The 19,007-nt window shown below is 32.8% G+C and overlaps 1 protein-coding gene across 1 annotated transcript; it reads left to right on the top strand.

Moving 5' to 3' along the window:
• The first annotated feature begins 7,396 nt into the window (after positions 1-7,396).
• On the top strand, positions 7,397-18,723 carry LOC127727128 (cyanocobalamin reductase / alkylcobalamin dealkylase-like). The gene is made up of 4 exons (XM_052234570.1): positions 7,397-7,604; positions 15,692-15,886; positions 17,091-17,246; positions 18,013-18,723. Exons 1-4 carry the CDS (start codon positions 7,500-7,502, stop codon positions 18,337-18,339), a joined length of 783 nt encoding a protein of 260 aa, XP_052090530.1. The 5' UTR covers positions 7,397-7,499; the 3' UTR covers positions 18,340-18,723.
• Positions 18,724-19,007: the final 284 nt, after the last annotated feature.

Here is a 19,007-nt window from a genome sequence, read left to right as displayed (position 1 = left end):
TTTGTTTTCGCAAATAGTGCAACTATATCATATGATACCTGAATGTAAGCAAATCATATGATATATAGGTGGAATCCTTTGGGTCACTCTACCCCCTCCTGTTTGATAACTTTGAAACGGATGAGATCCCCACCCCTAAACCATATATATTCATGTATGGGACTATATAACTAATCAAATGAAATATAGGGGGAAGTCCCTAGGGTTACCCCACCCCTCCTGTTTGAGAACTTGGAAACAGTCGAGATCCCCACCCCTAAACCATATATATTCATGTATGGGACAATATAACTAATCAAATGAAATACAGGGGAGTCCCTGGGGTCACCCCAACCCTCCTGTTTGGGAACTTTGAAATGGTCGAGATCCCCACCCCTAAACCAAATATATTCATGTATGGGACAATATAATAAATCAAATGAAATATAGAGGGAGTCCCTGCGGTCACCCCACCCCTCCTGTTTGAGAATTTGGAAACGGTCAAGATCCCAAGACAAGACAAGACAATTTATTTAAACTTAAGCACACGTATGGTGCTACAAGAGGATAACAATTATACATTAACAATTACATATATACTTATACATTTACAAGCAAAACGCAATAAATAAATAAGTGATATCATACAATAAAATTGAAATAAACCATATTTGGTTGATTTGTTTGCAAAATTCTTAATTGCAACGTGGATATGAAGTTATTGTAACATGCTTTGTATTATGAAAATATTTTTTCAATATGTCTTAGAAACATGCACACTTTTGTTAGCAGTGGCACGTTACAGTGTGATAATAGACCAGTAAGTTTCAATTGGGAAGGATTTTGTGTGTAATATGTAGGTATATACCTTTCTCTTAAAGACATAATTTGTTCATTGGAGCATACAAAAAAATAATGATCCCATAAACCATACATATTCATGTATGTGACAATATAACAAATGAAATGAAATATAGGGGGAGTCCTTGGGGGTCACCCCACCCCTCCTGTTTGAGAACTTGGAAACGGTGGAGATCCCCACCCCTTAACCATATATATTCATGTATGGGACAATATAACAAATCATATGAAATATAGGTTGAGTGCTTGGGGCCACTCTACCCGTTCCTGTTTGAGAATTTGAAAACGGTCGAGATCCCCACCCTAAACCATATATTTTCATGTATGGGACAATATAACAAATCAAATGAAATATAGGGGCAGCTCCTATGGTCACTGTAAACCATCCTGTTTGAGAACTTGGAAATGGTCGAGATCCTCACCCCAAAACCATATATACTCATGTATGGGACTATATAACAAATCAAATGAAATATAGGGGAGTCCCTGCAGTCACCCCACCCCTCCTGTTTGAGAACTTGGAAACAGTCGAGATCCCGACCTCTAAATTAAACCATATATATTCATGTATGGGACAGCAGAACTTATCAAATGAAATATAGGGAGAGTCCTAAGGTTCACCCTACCCCCTCCTGTTTGATAACTTGGAAACAGATGAGATCCCCACCCCTAAATCATATTTACTCATGTATTTGGCAATATAACAAATCAAATGAAATATAGGGGAAGTCACTGGGGTCACCCCACCCCCTCCTGTTTGAAAACTTGACAACGGTCGAGATCCCCACCCCTAAACCATATATATATTCATGTATGGGACAACATAAAAAATCAAATGAAATATAGGGGTAGTCCCTAAGGTCACCCCATCCCCTCTTGTGTGTGTTTTAAGAACTTGTAAAAGTTTGAGATACCAACTCCTTAACCATATTCATTCCTGTTCGTCATTTCAAACAGATTTGATGGACATACAAGGTCAATCTCATAGGCATCACATATGCATATCACTTTACTAGACCTAATCAATGTGTACTAGACTTTGCCCAATGTCAGGCGACCATGGGAATGAATAATTATGGGAGCTTTGTTTTTGGAGACTTCGTAACAGCATTCTGTTACAAGTATTTCTTGTTTATTATAAAATTTTATTGATGCAAAAAATGAGTAGGTTTAAAGAATTTACCTTAATTATATTTTGAATAATTTCTGGTTCTATAAAAAATTTCATTTTAATATTGCTCATTTTAAAGAAAACATATCTTTCAAGCCCAAGAATGTTTGACCAACTTTATTATAATCACCTGTCATTTTATTCCAAACTTAGACATCATGGACTTGGGGTGAAGGCGGGGGTCATTTACATTTACTATGGGCAGGTCAGTCAGACCTCACCTTTAATCCCCGTAGTAGTAAACATTTGTCTGATTTGTGTCTCATAACTTTTGCACTGTAGAACACAAACTCAGTTTTCTTTCCAGGGAAGCAAGTCCATGCATACTATTACAAGCTCGTACTAAGTCAACTTGAACTACTAACAGTCAACTAATACCAACGTTAACTATCAACTAGAACAACTGCAATCATTTCGAACTTGTACCACTGCAGACACATGACCATTAAAAATATACTTGATATATGCGTTGCTTTTGAAAACCTTGATAAAATATGAATTATTTGCCTTAATAATTAATTCATTAAATGAACATAAATGCACAATATATGAATGTTTAATGTTTGTTCTTTTAAATCTTAAAAAAAAATGAAGCAACATAGCCACAGTTTTCATAATTATGTTTGCCTTGGTTTTTGGTTAACTGCCTACAGCGCTTACAGTGCTTTGATTATATAGTTTTGCGTCCAACATCACTGAATAGAGATTAATTGCTGTCCCTGAAATGCAAATTTGGTGCAATAAAATTGCTACCATTAGTGTTATAAATAGCAGATATTAAATGAGTGAAAAGCTGGCACTGCCAACTGATGCTCATGGAACTGCACAATTCATTAACAGAAAATATTTTGATTTCGACAGTTAACTATACAAAAATGTTTGGAAGGGCAAAGAAAGGTACTATTATTGCTATTTTATCTGTATTAAATGTGCTACAATTACTTTTTTGAAAACCATCCCAAAACCAACTTTTTCTCATTGTTGAAGGCCGTACAGTTGCCTATAATTGCTTACGTCCACTTCATTTGAACTTGGATGGATAGTTGTCTTATTGGAAATCATCCCACATCTCCTTATTTTTATATTTAAAAAATAAATAGCAATTTAATAGCAATGAAAATGACCTATGACCTGTTGACCCCAAAAATCAACAGGCTTTTCCCCCTTCCCTATATCTTTTGTATTCAATTATTTTTTTAGTAACATTGACCTTGACCTATGGCACATTGGTCCATTAATTATGGCTTTTTCACCTTCCCAGTATCTTCCATTGATACAGTTTCAATCCAAACAAGCAAGGGAAACTCTAGTTAAACCATATCTTTTTTCACCTAAATCTATTTTTAGTAAATGACCTTGACCTTTGACATATTGACCCCAAAATAGGCTCCTTCCCTTTTCTTATATCTTCCATTAACATTAACATTAACACTCGGAAAATATTTTTTTTCCAAAATGTATCTATTTTTTGGTAACAGGAAAAGAGAGGCGGAAGATAACAAAGGGATATCCAAACTCATAAATCGATGAAAAACTGACAATGCCATGGCAAAAAAACGGAAAAGACAAAAATACAAACAACAGTATACAAAACACAACATAGAAAACTGGGTAAAAACTGAGCAACACGAACCTCAATCAAAAGCCAGTGGTGAACTCAGGAAGGGTAAACAGATTCTGCTCCACAAGTAACTGACTCTACGTCAATAACCTACCCTGTATCTACAATATTTTTCAGTTTCAGTCCAATCAAGCAAGAGATACTCAAGTTATCATCCGGAAATCATTTATTTCGGACAAAGCGATTGGTATATGCTTAGGAACAATAGAATACCTTTTTTAATATTTAGCTTACTGAAAAATCAAAATGACAAATGATTACCATTAAGAATAGGGTGTACAGTGACAATGTGGACTATTATGATGCTTCCAGTGTCCAAGATCAGGTGTAAATCATGGGCATCTGGACCAATATGTAATAAACTAAGAGTGGATATTAAATGATCTAATGCATGTCTATATTGAAGTTACATTCCATGCAAAATGTGGGTCTTCAAAACCAATATTTCATTTTTTAGCTATCGCAGTGTTTATATTTAAAATTCATGTATAGAGTCTAGTAAAAGGTAAAATATCGTTCCTTTTGGAATAATATTATGATATACTCATCACTAAAAAGGATAGCAATTGGCCAAATTTTATCTCCATTTTTCGATTAACTTTCTGAATACTTTCACATCCTTATGTTTGATTAAGATAACACGATGCATACAGATGTCAGTATGATTATTTCAAAACCAAATAATTTTTTTTTGCAAGAAATTGCAAATATTTAAACAAATAATGCATTTTCCTACGAATTGTAAACTGTTAAACGTGTAATCCATAAGCTTTTTAGTGAGTTGATCTCTCAACCGCCCTCAACCCCTTCTAAACTACACCATAAATGACAAATAGTACTTCTTTTATAAACTACATCATAAATGCCAAATAGTACTTCTTTTTTTAAACTACATCAAAAATGCCAAATATCACTTCTAAATTTTTAAATACGTGAAATAAACATATATATTACGATGCAGTCTTCCATACCATCACCTTAAATCAAAACGTTTGTTTTCTCGTTTGAATTGTTTTACATTTGTCATTTCGATGCCTTTTATAGCTGCATGATTATGCGGTATGGGTGTTGCTCATTATTGAAGACCGTACGGTGACCTATAGTTGTTAACTTCTAAATCATTTGGTCTCTGGTTGAGAGTTGTCTCATTAGCAATTATACCACATCTTTTTATTTTTATATTATGTGTACCATTCTAATCATAAAGTGACTGCAGACTTATGGGATCAAACAAGGGTGAAATAGTCATTTGGAAGTTCCTTATGGAATTGTATCGAATGATCTTGATCACCAACTAATAACGTGTTCACCAACATAAACATGAACTAGTACACATTTTTGTTTGGGGGCCGGCTGAAGCCCGCCTCCTGGTGCGGGATTTTCTCGATGTGTTGAAGACCCATTGGTGGCCTTAGGCTGTTTACTGCTCTTTGGTCGTGTTGTTGTCTCTTTGACACATTCTCCCTTTCACTTCTCAATTTTATAAGGATGTTGGTCCGATCTCCACTGAAATTAATTCACACAAGGGCCATTTTAAAAATATCTTATAAACTTTATTTAACTTTACAGTATTAAAAATGGCTCAAACTGCGATTTAAAAACCAAAACGGATGAATGATACACAAATTACAAAATTAAAAAAAAAATTCTTCAATAACACAGTTGTTAAAGTGACGCCCGATTAGTTTAAAATTTGAAAGTAATTATTCAGGAAAAAAGTTGACTATTTTAAATACTTTATATGTCACCTAGAATATGTATTCTTATTTTCTTTGTTTCAACCGAAAACTAAAAACGGCAAATGAAAATGGCAAGGCATCCTTGCACTATGCACTGGTTTCCGATATAAAATCATGTACCCTAATATCGGTGGTTGCACTTAATTTTTTAAGATACATGGTTCAACGGAACAGTTTCTTTTGTATTGTCGATGATAAGCTATAGGTTATAAATTTATTTCCATAACAATTTCCGCGTTCATTATAAAGCTCTCCCAGTCATTCAATATTATTGAAAAGTTTAACGTTTTCGGCGACTTTTTTCAATCAATAATTATACTATACAGGTCTATACAATTTACTTCCCCAAATTCCGCTTCCGTACATCAAAATAGGCTCGACCATAGACTGAGTTGTAGAGTGTTGTATAAACTTCGTTAGACATATACCACCTGAGAAGAGATTCAGATAAACCGCTGATTAAGCCAGTTCTTTAGTTGTTGATTTTTTGTGTTTTTGTTTTGTTTTTTGTAAACGTAAGATGTTCGTCAAGCCAAATCCCAAAGTATTTGGAAGAGTCCGTAGTTGTAATAGTATTTTACTACAGGCGCGGATCCAGCCATTTTAAAAAGGGGCACGAACCCCCGAAACACAATGAAACGTTCACATGATTGAAAAAAAAATTTTAATTAAAAAAAAAATCTGAAAAAATGTGGTTCCAACCCCAGGAACACCCACTTCCCTGGATCCGCCAATGTTTTACTACATGTTAAACGAGATTCTGAAATATCTAACGAGCGTGGCCTAAAGTGAATAACTTTCAAAGGAATGTAGCCTGTCCAAGACTTCCAAAGAGATTTTTAAATATTCCAGAAATGGTAAATACCAATGTTAACATGAGCTTTGTCTGAATATTTTAAACAAATTCCTCAACGGTTAAAAGAGCACAAGTCAGAATAACCGACATATGTGTAATTAAACATTTACTAGTGCAGATGTGATACAAAATTTATAAGGTTTCGTGTGTAATTTAGGAAGCCCAAATCGAAATTTGTATGGATTATACGGCGAAAAAGTATCATAATGTGAATTGAAGGAAAACTGAATGACATAATTGTTAAATAGAATATGAGAGGATAGCTCTTACAAAATGCGTTTATGATAGCAAAAGAAAAAATGGGGTCACCATACATTATTTCTTGCTATAACATAAAAATAGAAAAATTTCCTGCAATTCTTAAACAAATTGTAGTATTTCTGAGTTACCACCCCTTAATACACAAAGTTTAAAAAAAATCGAAATAAAGCAATAATACTCCTCTTTTGTAAAAATATGATTTATTATAACTTATAATCACATAAATTTGTTCAATTAAATGAAAATTCTTATCTTTAAATTGCATTCCTGCATCGAAATTTGCTGACTTGACTAAATATCAAGACCTATTAAGTTCTGCTATTTTTACAATCGAAGATGGCGGAAGACACCTATACCACCTTAAAGGGTCCTAGAGAATATTCTGCAGTTATTATAGTTATGCCCCATGAAGCGTATTCATGAATACTGATCGGTGGGTATATTGTACATAGGTGCATTCAAGGGGGGGGGGGGGGGGGGGGGGGGGGGGCCTGGCGGCCCCACCCCCCCCCCTTTTGTGGGAAAAAATTGGTTGATTATATAGAGAATCACTGATGCATGACTGGAGCGGGCCCCCCTTAGGTTAGTCAGTGCCCCACCTTACAAAAAGTTCTCGATCCGCCACTGTTGTAGGTAAAATTTGTACTTTAATTGCCATAGACAGAGACATATAATATTTTTATATGTCTCTGCTATAGAGTTGTTTTAATTTTGGGTGTTTCTAGTTTTGTTATTTTAAATTCCGTTTTGTTCAGGAGAAATGGGGGGGGGGGGGGTAGATTGTTTTTTTATGTGATCCCAGGAAAGATCAAACATACCTTTATTGTTGCTAACTTTGCTCCCTCTCGGAAAAAATATTTACTTATTTACCGCAGACCGTCGTTGTCTCATGTTGTTATGTTGTAATTAGTTAGATTCATGACTCTTAATCCAGTCTATTACCAAATAATCTTGTTTCAGGATTTCCTGCTGTAAGACTTAAAAAAGAAACTGACTCCCAGCTGGAGCAGTATGACCGGTAAAAACAAAATCATGGACATTTCTGAGCTGAGTAAATTAACAGAATCTATTTCGAATGAACTGGATTGCACAGGATTTGAAGTTAAACCATTCAAGGTAATGTCACGTACCAAAATTATTGAGAAATATACAGGAATTTTGTAATAAATAATTTTATGGAAGCGTATCGTTGGAAAATTGTATCTCATTATCAGCCTTCAGGTCGTGTTTACCCTAATGATATGATAGATGTCCCTTTTATAAATAGGGAGGTTGTTTTTTTTAGATTTACACGTGTCTTTTATTTACTTTAAGATGCAAGTTGCATAATATTTGCTTGAATATTAAAGTAAATTTGACAGATTTATAATTCCTTTTCAAGGTTTAAATAATCTTTCCTCTTGCTTCTTCAAAAAATAATTACATTTGTACAAGCATCATATATTTTAAAACCCCTCAAATTGTCAAATAATTTTAATAGGACCATTTTTAAAACATTTCTTTAATAAAAAAAAAGAAATTTCTGGTTTGTTAACCTTTTTTTTGAGACACCCACTGACACTTTCTTCTCAGGAACCTTACTAAACAGATATTAGTATCTGTGTAAGATATTATAAAGTTATTCCCCAAAGCCCTGTATGAGGGTAGTAATGGGGGTACCTTCATGACGAATAACGATAAAAAATATGGCCAAATGACGTTAACGGTAATTTTTGGTGCATGACAATAAAATAAACACTTTCTTTATGACTGTAAAATAAACGACTGATTTTGACGAATCTCATTAAATTCTTTCCAAAAATAATGGAAACGGCTCATTCTTTGAGGCCTCTGACGAATCACGCTAAGGATATTTTGACGAAGCACGATAAAATTTTAACCAATTTGATGCTAACAGTAGCCGAAAATGATAGTATGACGCCTGACATTAAAGGGCATTCCTACGCTCCTGTAAATATGCATATTTTTTTTCATTTTTCATAAAATATACTTTTATGAATAGTATTTAAACATATTATAGACTGAAAATTAAAAAATAAAATCCAATAGAGTGGTCAATGTAATCAAAAGAATCTCAAGGAAAGAAGAAAATTTGACTTTCTTAATATATATGTTAAAAAAATCTGACTGACTAAGGGAGATAAATCTACATTTTTAAAATGATTTATTTGAATCAGTATAAAAGATAAAAGACCTCTGTAGTGTTGTTTCGGGCAGTATACACAGTCTCAAGGTTACGGATTCTTTATTTTGTAGTATTTATCTTAATCCAATATATTACCCTGTAATAGCAATACATTATATTAATTGATGTAATCTAATTAAATAACTACGGTATATAGCTTTAGAATATAATGTTAACAACTATAAACAAGGAAACTGTTTACTTTTCCGAGCATTTCAATAATAAAAGAATAATATATAATTTCATTAAGTTTGGAGAATTTGATCTCCAATTCTATTGTTTTATGAATATAACTTAAGGATATAAATATAATACTACAGTAGAATAACTATATCTTCTGAAATAATAAAGTTAGCTCAATAAAAGAACAGATTTACAATGTCCCCTGCATTACACATATATATTTCATCTGTTCTGTCCAAGGGCAATACCTAAAAAAAAATGTGTTTGTTCTTTTTAAAGTTATCTTACTAGAGAGTTGAAGACTTCAGAGCAATTTGACTTGAGATATATTTAATATTTCCAAGGGAAACTCATTAAAAATATTTGATCGGCACTGATTTACGAACTTGTCCAAGACATTGCTGTTATATACCTTTGAAATAAATTTGATAAAAATCTGACAAATTGAACATGTGAGAGCACTTACAATGAAAATTTCCATATTACAATGTATTTATATTTCCAAGGGGCATAACTCTTTTAAAAATAGTGGATTAGCACTGATTTTCAAACTTGTCTGAGACATTGCTGATATAAACCTACAATATAAGTTTCATAAAAATCTGGCAAGAATTGTACACATGAGAGCGCTAACAATTCAATTTTCCATATAATTATTGTTTCCAAAGGGCATAACTCTTTTTAGAATACTTGATCGGCACTGATTTTCAAACTCGTCCCAGACATTGCTGATATAAACCTACAATATAAGTTTCATAAAAATCTGGCAAGAATTGTACACATGACAGCACTAACGACATGAACGATGCAATTTTCCATACAATTTATGTTTCAAAGGGGCATAACTCTTTAAAAAACAGTTGGTAGGCACTGATTTTCGAACTCGTCTGAGACATTGCTGTTTTAAACCTACGATAATTGTTTTATAAAAATCTGGCAAGAATTGACATGTGAGAGTGCTTACAAGACTGGATGGACGGACGGACGCCTGGTATTTCTATGTCCCCTGCAACACGTTGCACTGGGGACAAAAATTTAGAAATATCAAACTAACATACAAAATAAATAAATGGAGAATATGTCTATAGGCCACAGATGCTCCCGCTTGTAAAAACACATGAGTCAACTTCCACATACAGATATAGGATTCAGGTAGTTAAGACTGTTTTGTGATTATAAGCATAAAATTCATAACATTTGGTTGAGGCAAACTAAAGTTAGAGAACGGAAACGACAGATTTAGCAATTTTTATGTTTATAAAAGGGCATAACTCATGAACACTAAAAGTAACGCCACCCAATTTGGAACTTGATCTGTGTTTTGTAGTAATATGCATTGTGTATAAGTTTTATAATATTTGGTTGTGGCAAACTAAAGTTAGAGAACGAAAACTACAGATGTGGCAATTTTTAAAAAAAAAAATTTTTGCGGTCGTATATTGGTATGACGTTGGCTTGTTGTCGTCGTCGTCGTCCGAAGACACATTGGTTTTCGCACTATAACTTTAGTTTAAGTGAATGGATCTCTATGAAATTTTACCATAAGGTTAAATACCACAAAAGGAAGGTTGGGATTGATTTTTAGAGTTATGGTACCAGCAGTTAAGGAATTAGGGGCCAAAAAGGGGCAAAATTAAGCATTTTCTAGTTTCCAGACAATAACTTGTCGAACAGTGTATGGATCTCTCTGAAATTATACCACAAGTTTCCATACCACAAAGGGATGGTTAGGATTTGCTTTGGGGGGTTATGGCTCAAACTGTTAAGGAATTAGGGGCAAAAAAGGGGGAAAACAAGGTTGTCCTGGTTAATGGACAAATACTTTAGTACAAAACATAATTTAAAGCAGTGTAAGGGAGATAAATGAAATATATCATTTGAATTACCTCCCTTACACTGCTTTTAAATTATGCATAAAGTAATGGTTAATGAACAATTAAGACAATTTAAAAGCAGTGTAAGGGAGGTAATCCAAATAAAACGTTTTGATTACTTCCCTTACACTGCTTTTAAATTATGTTTAAAGAAATGCATATTTATAAAGGAAGACCAGTAAAAATATCTGCAAATGTTGCATCTTTTTTTTTACAAAAAAATCCATATGAAAGATTTGACACCATATTATAAATTCGATTATAAAATAGATTAAGTTAGCACTATGGTAAATTTAAATGGGTAATTATGGTTGCAAACTCCATTGGAAATTTGAATTGAGATTATGACCATATCTTGAGGGAAAGAATTTTTTTGGGGGAAGGGGGGGGGGGGTAAAAAGAAATTGTGGGGGGGTCAATTTTTTCTCATTTCAGATCTCAGAAATTAAAAAGAATTATTCTTCAAATATTATTTTTTTTTCAAATTTCAAATATTGAAAAATTTCAAGAAGTAATCTTTAATTGCACAGTATGGCGCATTAGATTTGTAAAATCTTTGACCACATTTGTTTCTTTGTTATGCCGAATCAAACCGTGTATTTAGATTTTTAATTTTGGGTCCAGTTTTCAAATTGGTTTACATTAAGGTCCAAAGGGTCCAAAATTAAACTTAGTTTGATTTTAACAAAAATTGAATATATGGGGTTCTTTGATATGCTGAATCTAAACATGTATTTAAATTTTTGATTTTGGGCCCAGTTTTCAAGTTGGTCCAAATTGGGGTCCAAAATTAAACTTTGTTTGATTTCAACAAAAATTGAATATATGGGGTTCTTTGATATGCTGAATCTAACCATGTATTTAGATTTTTTATTTGTGGGCCCCGCTATCAAATTGGTTCATATTGAGGTCAAAAGGGTCCAAATTAAACTTTGTTTGATTTCATCAAAAATTGAATTATTGGGGTTCCTTGATATGCCAAATCTAACCTTGTATTTAGATTTTTAATTTTGGGTCCTGTTTTTTAAATTGGTCTACATTAAGGTCCAAAGGGTCCAAAATTAAACTTAGTTTGATTTTAACAAAAATTTAATTCTTGGGGTTCTTTGATATACTGAATCTAAACATGTGTTTAGATTTTTGATTATGGGCCCAGTTTTCAAGTTGGTCCAAGTTGGGGTCTAAAATTAAACTTTGTTTGATTTCAACAAAACTTGAATATATGGGGTTCTTTGATATGCTGAATCTAACCATGTATTTTGATTTTTGGGCCCCGTTATCAAATTGGTCCACATTGAGGTCAAAAGGGTCCAAAATTAAACTTTGTTTGATTTCATCAAAATTTGAATTCTTTGATATGCTGAATCTAACCATGTATTTAGATTTTGGATATTGGACCATAATAGGTAAATTAAAAAATTTTAAGTTCTTAGACCACATTCATTCTGTGTCAGAAACCTATGCTGTGTCAAATATTTAATCACAATCCAAATTCAGAGCTGTATCAAGCTTGAATGTTGTGTCCATACTTGCCCCAACTGTTCAGGGTTTGACCTCTGCGGTCGTATCAAGCTGCGCCCAGCGGAGCATTTTATTATGTTTATAATGGGGAACAAATCATGAACGGTAAACGTGACGCCACCCAATTTCGAACTTGATCTGTGTTTTGTGGTAAAATGCATTGTGTATAAGTTTTATGATATTTGGTTGAGGCAAACTAAAGTAAGATAACGGAACCATTTTTGGGACGTTCAGGACGGACAGACATGGGTAACACTTAATGCCCCCTCTGCTACTGCGGGGGCATAAAAATATTCTAAAATGCCACTTTACCACACCTCTAGTTGGATGTAAATTCTCGCTTAATATTTACTCCTAGGGTGAAATTATATCTCCAGAAAATCTTCATATGTGAACACTTCACCCTATTTTCCATAGCTAAACTTCAGAAAAACCCAATGAATCAACACTTATTGATATATGTAGATATTTGTTTTTTTAATCCAGACATATATAAGATATTTAGATGACTCATTCTGTGTAACTGTAAACAATCCAGTTTTTATGCCCCCGCTGTAGCGGAGGGGGCATTAAGTTTTACCCTTGTCCGTCTGTACATACGTCCCAAAATTGGTTTCCGTTCTCTAACTTGAATTTGCCTCAACCAAATGTTATGAAACTTATACACAATGCTAATTACCACAAAACACAGATCAATTTTGAATTTTGGTGGCATCACTTTAACCGTTCTAGAGTTATGCCCCTTTATAAATGGAAAAATTGCAAAATTTTTAGTTTCCGTTCTCTAACTTAAGTTTGCCTCAACCAAATGTTATGAAACTTATACACAATGCTGATTACCACCAAAAACAGATCAAGTTTGAATTTTGGTAGGGTCACTCTAACCGTTCTAGAGTTATGCCCTTTATAAATGGAAAAATTTCAAAATTTTTAGTTTCCTTTCTCTAACTTAAGTTTGCCTCAACCAAATGTTATGAAATTTATACACAATGCTTATTACCACAAAACACAGATCAAGTTTAAATTTATTTTGGTGGCGTCACTTTAACCGTTCTAGAGTTATGCCCCTTTATAAATGGAAAAATTGCAAAATGTTTAGTTTCTTCTAAATATCAAGTAATTTTTATACCACTGCAAACATTTTTTGGGATCGTATAATGGTATGATGTCCGCGTCGTCGTCCGAAGACATATTTGTTTCCGGACAATAACTTTAGTTTAAGTAAATGGATCTCTATGAAATTTTTTTAGAAGGTTCAATACCACAAAAGGAAGGTTGGGATTGATTTTAGGGATGATGGTCCCAACCGTTTAGGAATTAAGGGCCCAAAACAAGCATTTATCTAGTTTCAGGACAATAACTTGTATATAAGTATTTCAATTGCTCTGAAATTGTACCACAATGTTTAATACCACAAGTAGAAGGTTGGGATTAATTTTATGGGTTATGGGGCAAACAGTTTAGGAATTAAGGGCCAAAAAGGGGCCAAAAACAAGCATTTTTCTACTTTCTGGACAATAACTTGTGTGTAAGTGTATGGATCTCTCAGACATTGTACCACAAATGCAAGGTTCCATATAACAAAGGGAAGGCTGGGATTGAGTTTGGGGTTAATTGTCCCAAACATGTATGAATTAGGGGCCAAAAAGAAGCATTTTTCTAGTTTCGAGACAATAACTTGTGTTTAAGTGTATGGATCTCTCTGAAATTATACTACAAGATTCCATACTACAAAGGAAAGGCTGAGATTGAGTTTTGGGGTTATTGCTCCAAGGGGGTTTCAATAAATTGGGGGGGATTTTTTGTTTACAATTTTTTTAAAGGATTCATATTTTTTTTTCAAAATTTTTCAAATTTCGAATTTTTGAAGTTTCAAGAAGAAATCTTCGATTGCACAGTATTGCGCAATAGATTTGTAAGATCTTTGACCACAGTTATCTTCCTTTGGCCATGATTATAGTTGAATCAACTACAATCAATGCTTTATACAATGCAATGTTTAATTTTGACTTCCACTGATAAAACACAGATCAAGTTGAATTTGGGCAATGTCACTTTAACCATTATTGAGTTATGCCCCTTTATAAGTCGAAAGATTGCCAAATTTTTAGTTTCCATATTCTGTAACTTAAGTTTGCCCCAACCAAACATTATGAAACCTATACACAATATTCATTACCACAAAACTAAGATCAAGTACAAATTTTTTGTTTCCGTTTTCTAACTTTGGTTTGCATCAACCAAATGTTATGAAACTTATACACAATGCTTATTACTACATAATACAGATTAAGTACAAAATTTGGTGGCGACACTTTTACCATTCTTGAGTTATGTCCCTTTATAAACATAAAAATTGCTGAATTTTTCGTTTCCGTTCTCTAGTTTGTCTCAACCAAATGTTATAAAACTTATACACAACCGTTCCAGAGTTATGCATGTTTACAAATAGAAAAATTGCTGAATTTTTAGTTTCTGTTCTCTACTGAAGTTAGCCTCAACCAAATGTTATGAGACTTACACACAATGCTTATTACCACAAAACTCAGATCAAGTTAAAATTTGGGTAGCGTCACTTTTACCGTTCTTCAGTTATTTCCCTTTATAACTATATGATATGCAAGCGGGGGCATAATCTGTGTCCACATGTGGACACTATCCACATTTATTTTTCTAAATATACAAATGATCCACTTTTCGTCTATAATTTTTATGTTGTGTTTTTTTTTTTACTGTTGTTTCTCTTTTGGTCTTTTTCTTTTTTTGCCATGGCGTTGTCAGTTTATTTTCGACTTATGACCTCGAATGTCCCTTTTGGTATCTTTCACCACTGTTTTCCACATTCCGACTGAATTCAATGTAAAAAGTGACCGTCTTTAATGAGACATTTATTAGAATGTCTGACCGTAATCATCATCCCTTTGTGTTTGGCATTATTGTATTGCTTTTGTCTCAGAATGTGACAAAATTGTCCTGCTATTATGCTTTCATACAAACCCTAAGTTTTCTTAAAGGGAAGTATGAAGGGCCATGAGTACCATGTAAGCTAATGTTTTAATTTCATACTTTGAGCATTGGAGGATAAACTGCTAAAAAGCAAGATAAAAAGTAATATTAAAAGTCAAATAAAAACAGCACAAAATGAGTTTTATATCAAAACTAATACTAGAATAATATTTTAAAAAGGAAAAAAAACACTTTGGAGGTTTGAAATGTTTGACGTCTATGGTAGATCCCTCAGATAATGGGTTAGTAGGTAAACACCCACCTGACACCAACAATTTTATTATCATGAATATCAAGAGTGTAAGAAGATGAAAAATGGACATGTATGCATTAAATGTGATATCATCCCAATACAATAATATTCTATTATATATACAAATCAATAAATTAATCTATAAATCTATATATATCTTCTATATATACTGTATTTTCAGATTGGATGGTACAATGACAAAGTGGATAAAAGATTTATACTACCAGAGACCTATGATACAATTGGTTATCTGATCATTAGTACCCCTTCAATGTTTGAGAATGCTTTCTTACCATTCATCTGTAGACAAGAATGTACTGGTGTCAAAGATCCATTGGATCAGTGTGTCGCTCACTATTTTCAACAAATTAAACAGGTTAATTATATATACTTAAAACTTCTGCTTTTATTTTGCGTAACAACAATATGAACAATCAGCATGATTAAAATTTATGTGCACTGTCAAAGTTATTACCTGTAATAAAAAGCTGTTGCATACATGTAAGGTTGGGGTTGTCTTTGTTGTTCTACTGTGGGTGATACTACATCCACCAAAAAGCTGTTGCATACATGTAAGGTTGGGGTTGTCTTTGTTGTCCTACTGTTGGTGATACTACATCCACCAAAAAGTTGTTGTATACATGTAAGGTTGGGGTTGACTTTGTTGTCCTACTGTTGGCGATACTACATCCACCAAAAAGCTGCTGCATACATATAAGGTTGGGGTTGTCTTTGTTGTTCTACTGTTGGCATTACTACATCCACCAAAAAGTTGTTGCATACATGTAAGGTTGGGGTTGTCTTTGTTGTTCTACTGTGGGCGATACTACATCCACCAAAAAGCTGTTGTGTACATGTAAGGTTGGGGTTGTCTTTGTTGTTCTACTGTGGGTGATACTACATCTACCAAAAAGCTGTTGCATACATGTAAGGTTGGGGTTGTCTTTGTTGTTCTACTGTGGGTGATACTACGTCCACCAAAAAGCTGTTGTATACATGTAAGGTTGGGGTTGTCTTTGTTGTTCTAGTTGTCTGTTAGTATTTGTCTCCTATGTTATTGACATAAACTGTTTGTATTTGTCCCCTATGTTATTGATATAAATCGTTTTAGTATCAAAGATATCAGTAATTCTTGTTGTTTTATTTATTCAATAAATTTGAACATTTGGGAAACTGTTTAACGTCTGCACTTGTAAATACAATTTTTTTTTGACAATTGAACCAATTACACAAGGAAAAGCAGTTTTATTTTGAAATGGATGAGCAACAATACGACAGCAATCCAATGACAAATAAACACCTCAAAAAGTCATCTATGCTAATAATAACTGTACAGTTATATAATAGTTTAAAACAAATAGTAATCCATAAATAAGTTGTAAGAACTCATTCAAGATGTAAGAAACTGTTTTACCTTACTGTTAAAGGGTTACATTTGGAACAATATCAAACAAAACTAATTTTATTTTTATTAAATTGTTTGTGTACCCGTATGTTCTGTTTAAATAAAGGCTATTGTTGTTAATAAGATAAAGTTAATCTTATTTTTCATTATATTTGTTTTCACTTATTTTTTACAGAAATTTCCAGATTATAACATAGAGTCAATACATGACTATGAGCTTCATCCAAACCACAGACCAAAAGTTTTGGTACAGACTGTAGCCCATGTGTCTGGTGCAGCTTATTTTTATCAAAGATCAGATGTTTCTGAAGATCCATGGGACACAAAAAAGGTAATCTTTTATATCCTACCTTCTATTGATTTTAAAGAGTTCAACTGGTTGTGCGATGTCATGTAATGATTGTGTATATTCAATACACAGCGTTTACCAGAGTTATTGTTCTTGATATAAGATGGCATCAGTTAAATGTTCAAAGTAAGGAATAGATACCGATACTTATGTTTTTCTGGAAGTATCAGATATTGGGTAGGATATAAATATAACATAATTCATCAGTGGCCTATATTATCTTTTTAAACGTTAACTGAAAAGTTATTAAATCTTCATGGTATGGTCTTCGTCAAGTTTCAAAACCTATGTATGTTGTGTGCAGTTACAATTGCCAAAGACCTTTTACTGATTTAACTGGTTGGTTGTGTCAAGCAAACTGCAATTTTGAATAGATGTACAGTAACACAATTTTTAAATGGTGCAGGCCTAACAGCTAAAACTGATGAAGGCTTAACAGCTTAAACTGGTGAAGGCCTAACAGGTTAAATTTCTTTTATAATTGGCTATTCAAGATAAAAAAAAACTTTTAAGAAATAACCCCAAAGTATCTTAGTTCAAATACTATCCATTTTAATTCAAAATTGATGTTCTACAATGTGAATCAAATCAAAATAAACATAGGCAATTTACTATATATAGAGTTGTAGATTTATAGTTAAATTCTTCAATAAAAATAGGATTAAAGAATTACAATTCCTTTAAGTTTGCATACTTTTGGTCTAGATTGATGTTTATTTTCAAACCAACTTATTTTTTGTTATTACAGAAGATGTGTGGAGTTTGTATTCATCCACAATATGGAGGCTGGTTTGCTCTACGAGGTGTTCTTATATTTAAAAACATTGAATGCCCAAGTCTCATTCAAGAAAACCCAATAGATGTCATTCCAACTTGTGAAAAGAGAATAGAACTTTTGGAAAGGTTTAACTATAGTTGGCAAGACTGGACTTACAGAGATTTAACAGAAACTGTTGAAAAATACTCTGATGACCAAAAACAGTATTTTGCAACTCCTCCAAAAGATAGAAAAGAACTAATTTTATCACTGAAGAATAAAATAAAACTACAAAGTGAAGAAATTAGAGGATCATAAATAATTTTCTATTATAAACAGTCTGTGATTAAACTATTATATTTTGTTTCCCCTTATTAAAGGGGTTATTCTTGCTTGTTAAATTGTTAGAGGATTTTATTTGTTGCTGTTTATCTTTTTATAATTGTTTATTTGGTTTAATTTTGCGACATATTGATATGGCTTATATTTTTTTACATTAGACATTAATATTGTTTTGGAATAGAACTTTTTTTGATAGCTCTTTCAAAATACATCTAGTGTTTTTTGCTTATCGCAAAACATCTTGTACTGGTTATAAAAATTTGTTTAATGTTAGAGGAATTTGTCATACTTATTTTTTTCATCCATAAAATACCACTAATTTATTTATTATCAGAAATTGAAATAAATATATATATTTGATATCACACTTTGTTTGTTTAATATTTCATTTATGTTTTCAAAATAGAATTTAATCATTGTCGTGCAACCACTTTCTATATTTAAAGTACAAATAAACCTATAAAATACCTATTTAGCTCTAAAATAAGGTCAGGAAGAACACATAAGTACCTGTTTTTGCACTTCTGAAATTTCTGGAACCAGTGCTCTCTTATATATAAATAAAGGTATGTTGAATTTTTCAGCACAAGCAAGGCTAAGGTATTGTTTTAACTTGAAATGACTGTCACTTTAATTGAACCAAA

Source organism: Mytilus californianus, unplaced genomic scaffold (genome assembly GCF_021869535.1).
Source record: "Mytilus californianus isolate M0D057914Y unplaced genomic scaffold, xbMytCali1.0.p SCAF_19, whole genome shotgun sequence".
NCBI lineage: Eukaryota > Metazoa > Mollusca > Bivalvia > Mytilida > Mytilidae > Mytilus > Mytilus californianus.
This window is presented reverse-complemented; position numbering and strand designations above follow the sequence as displayed.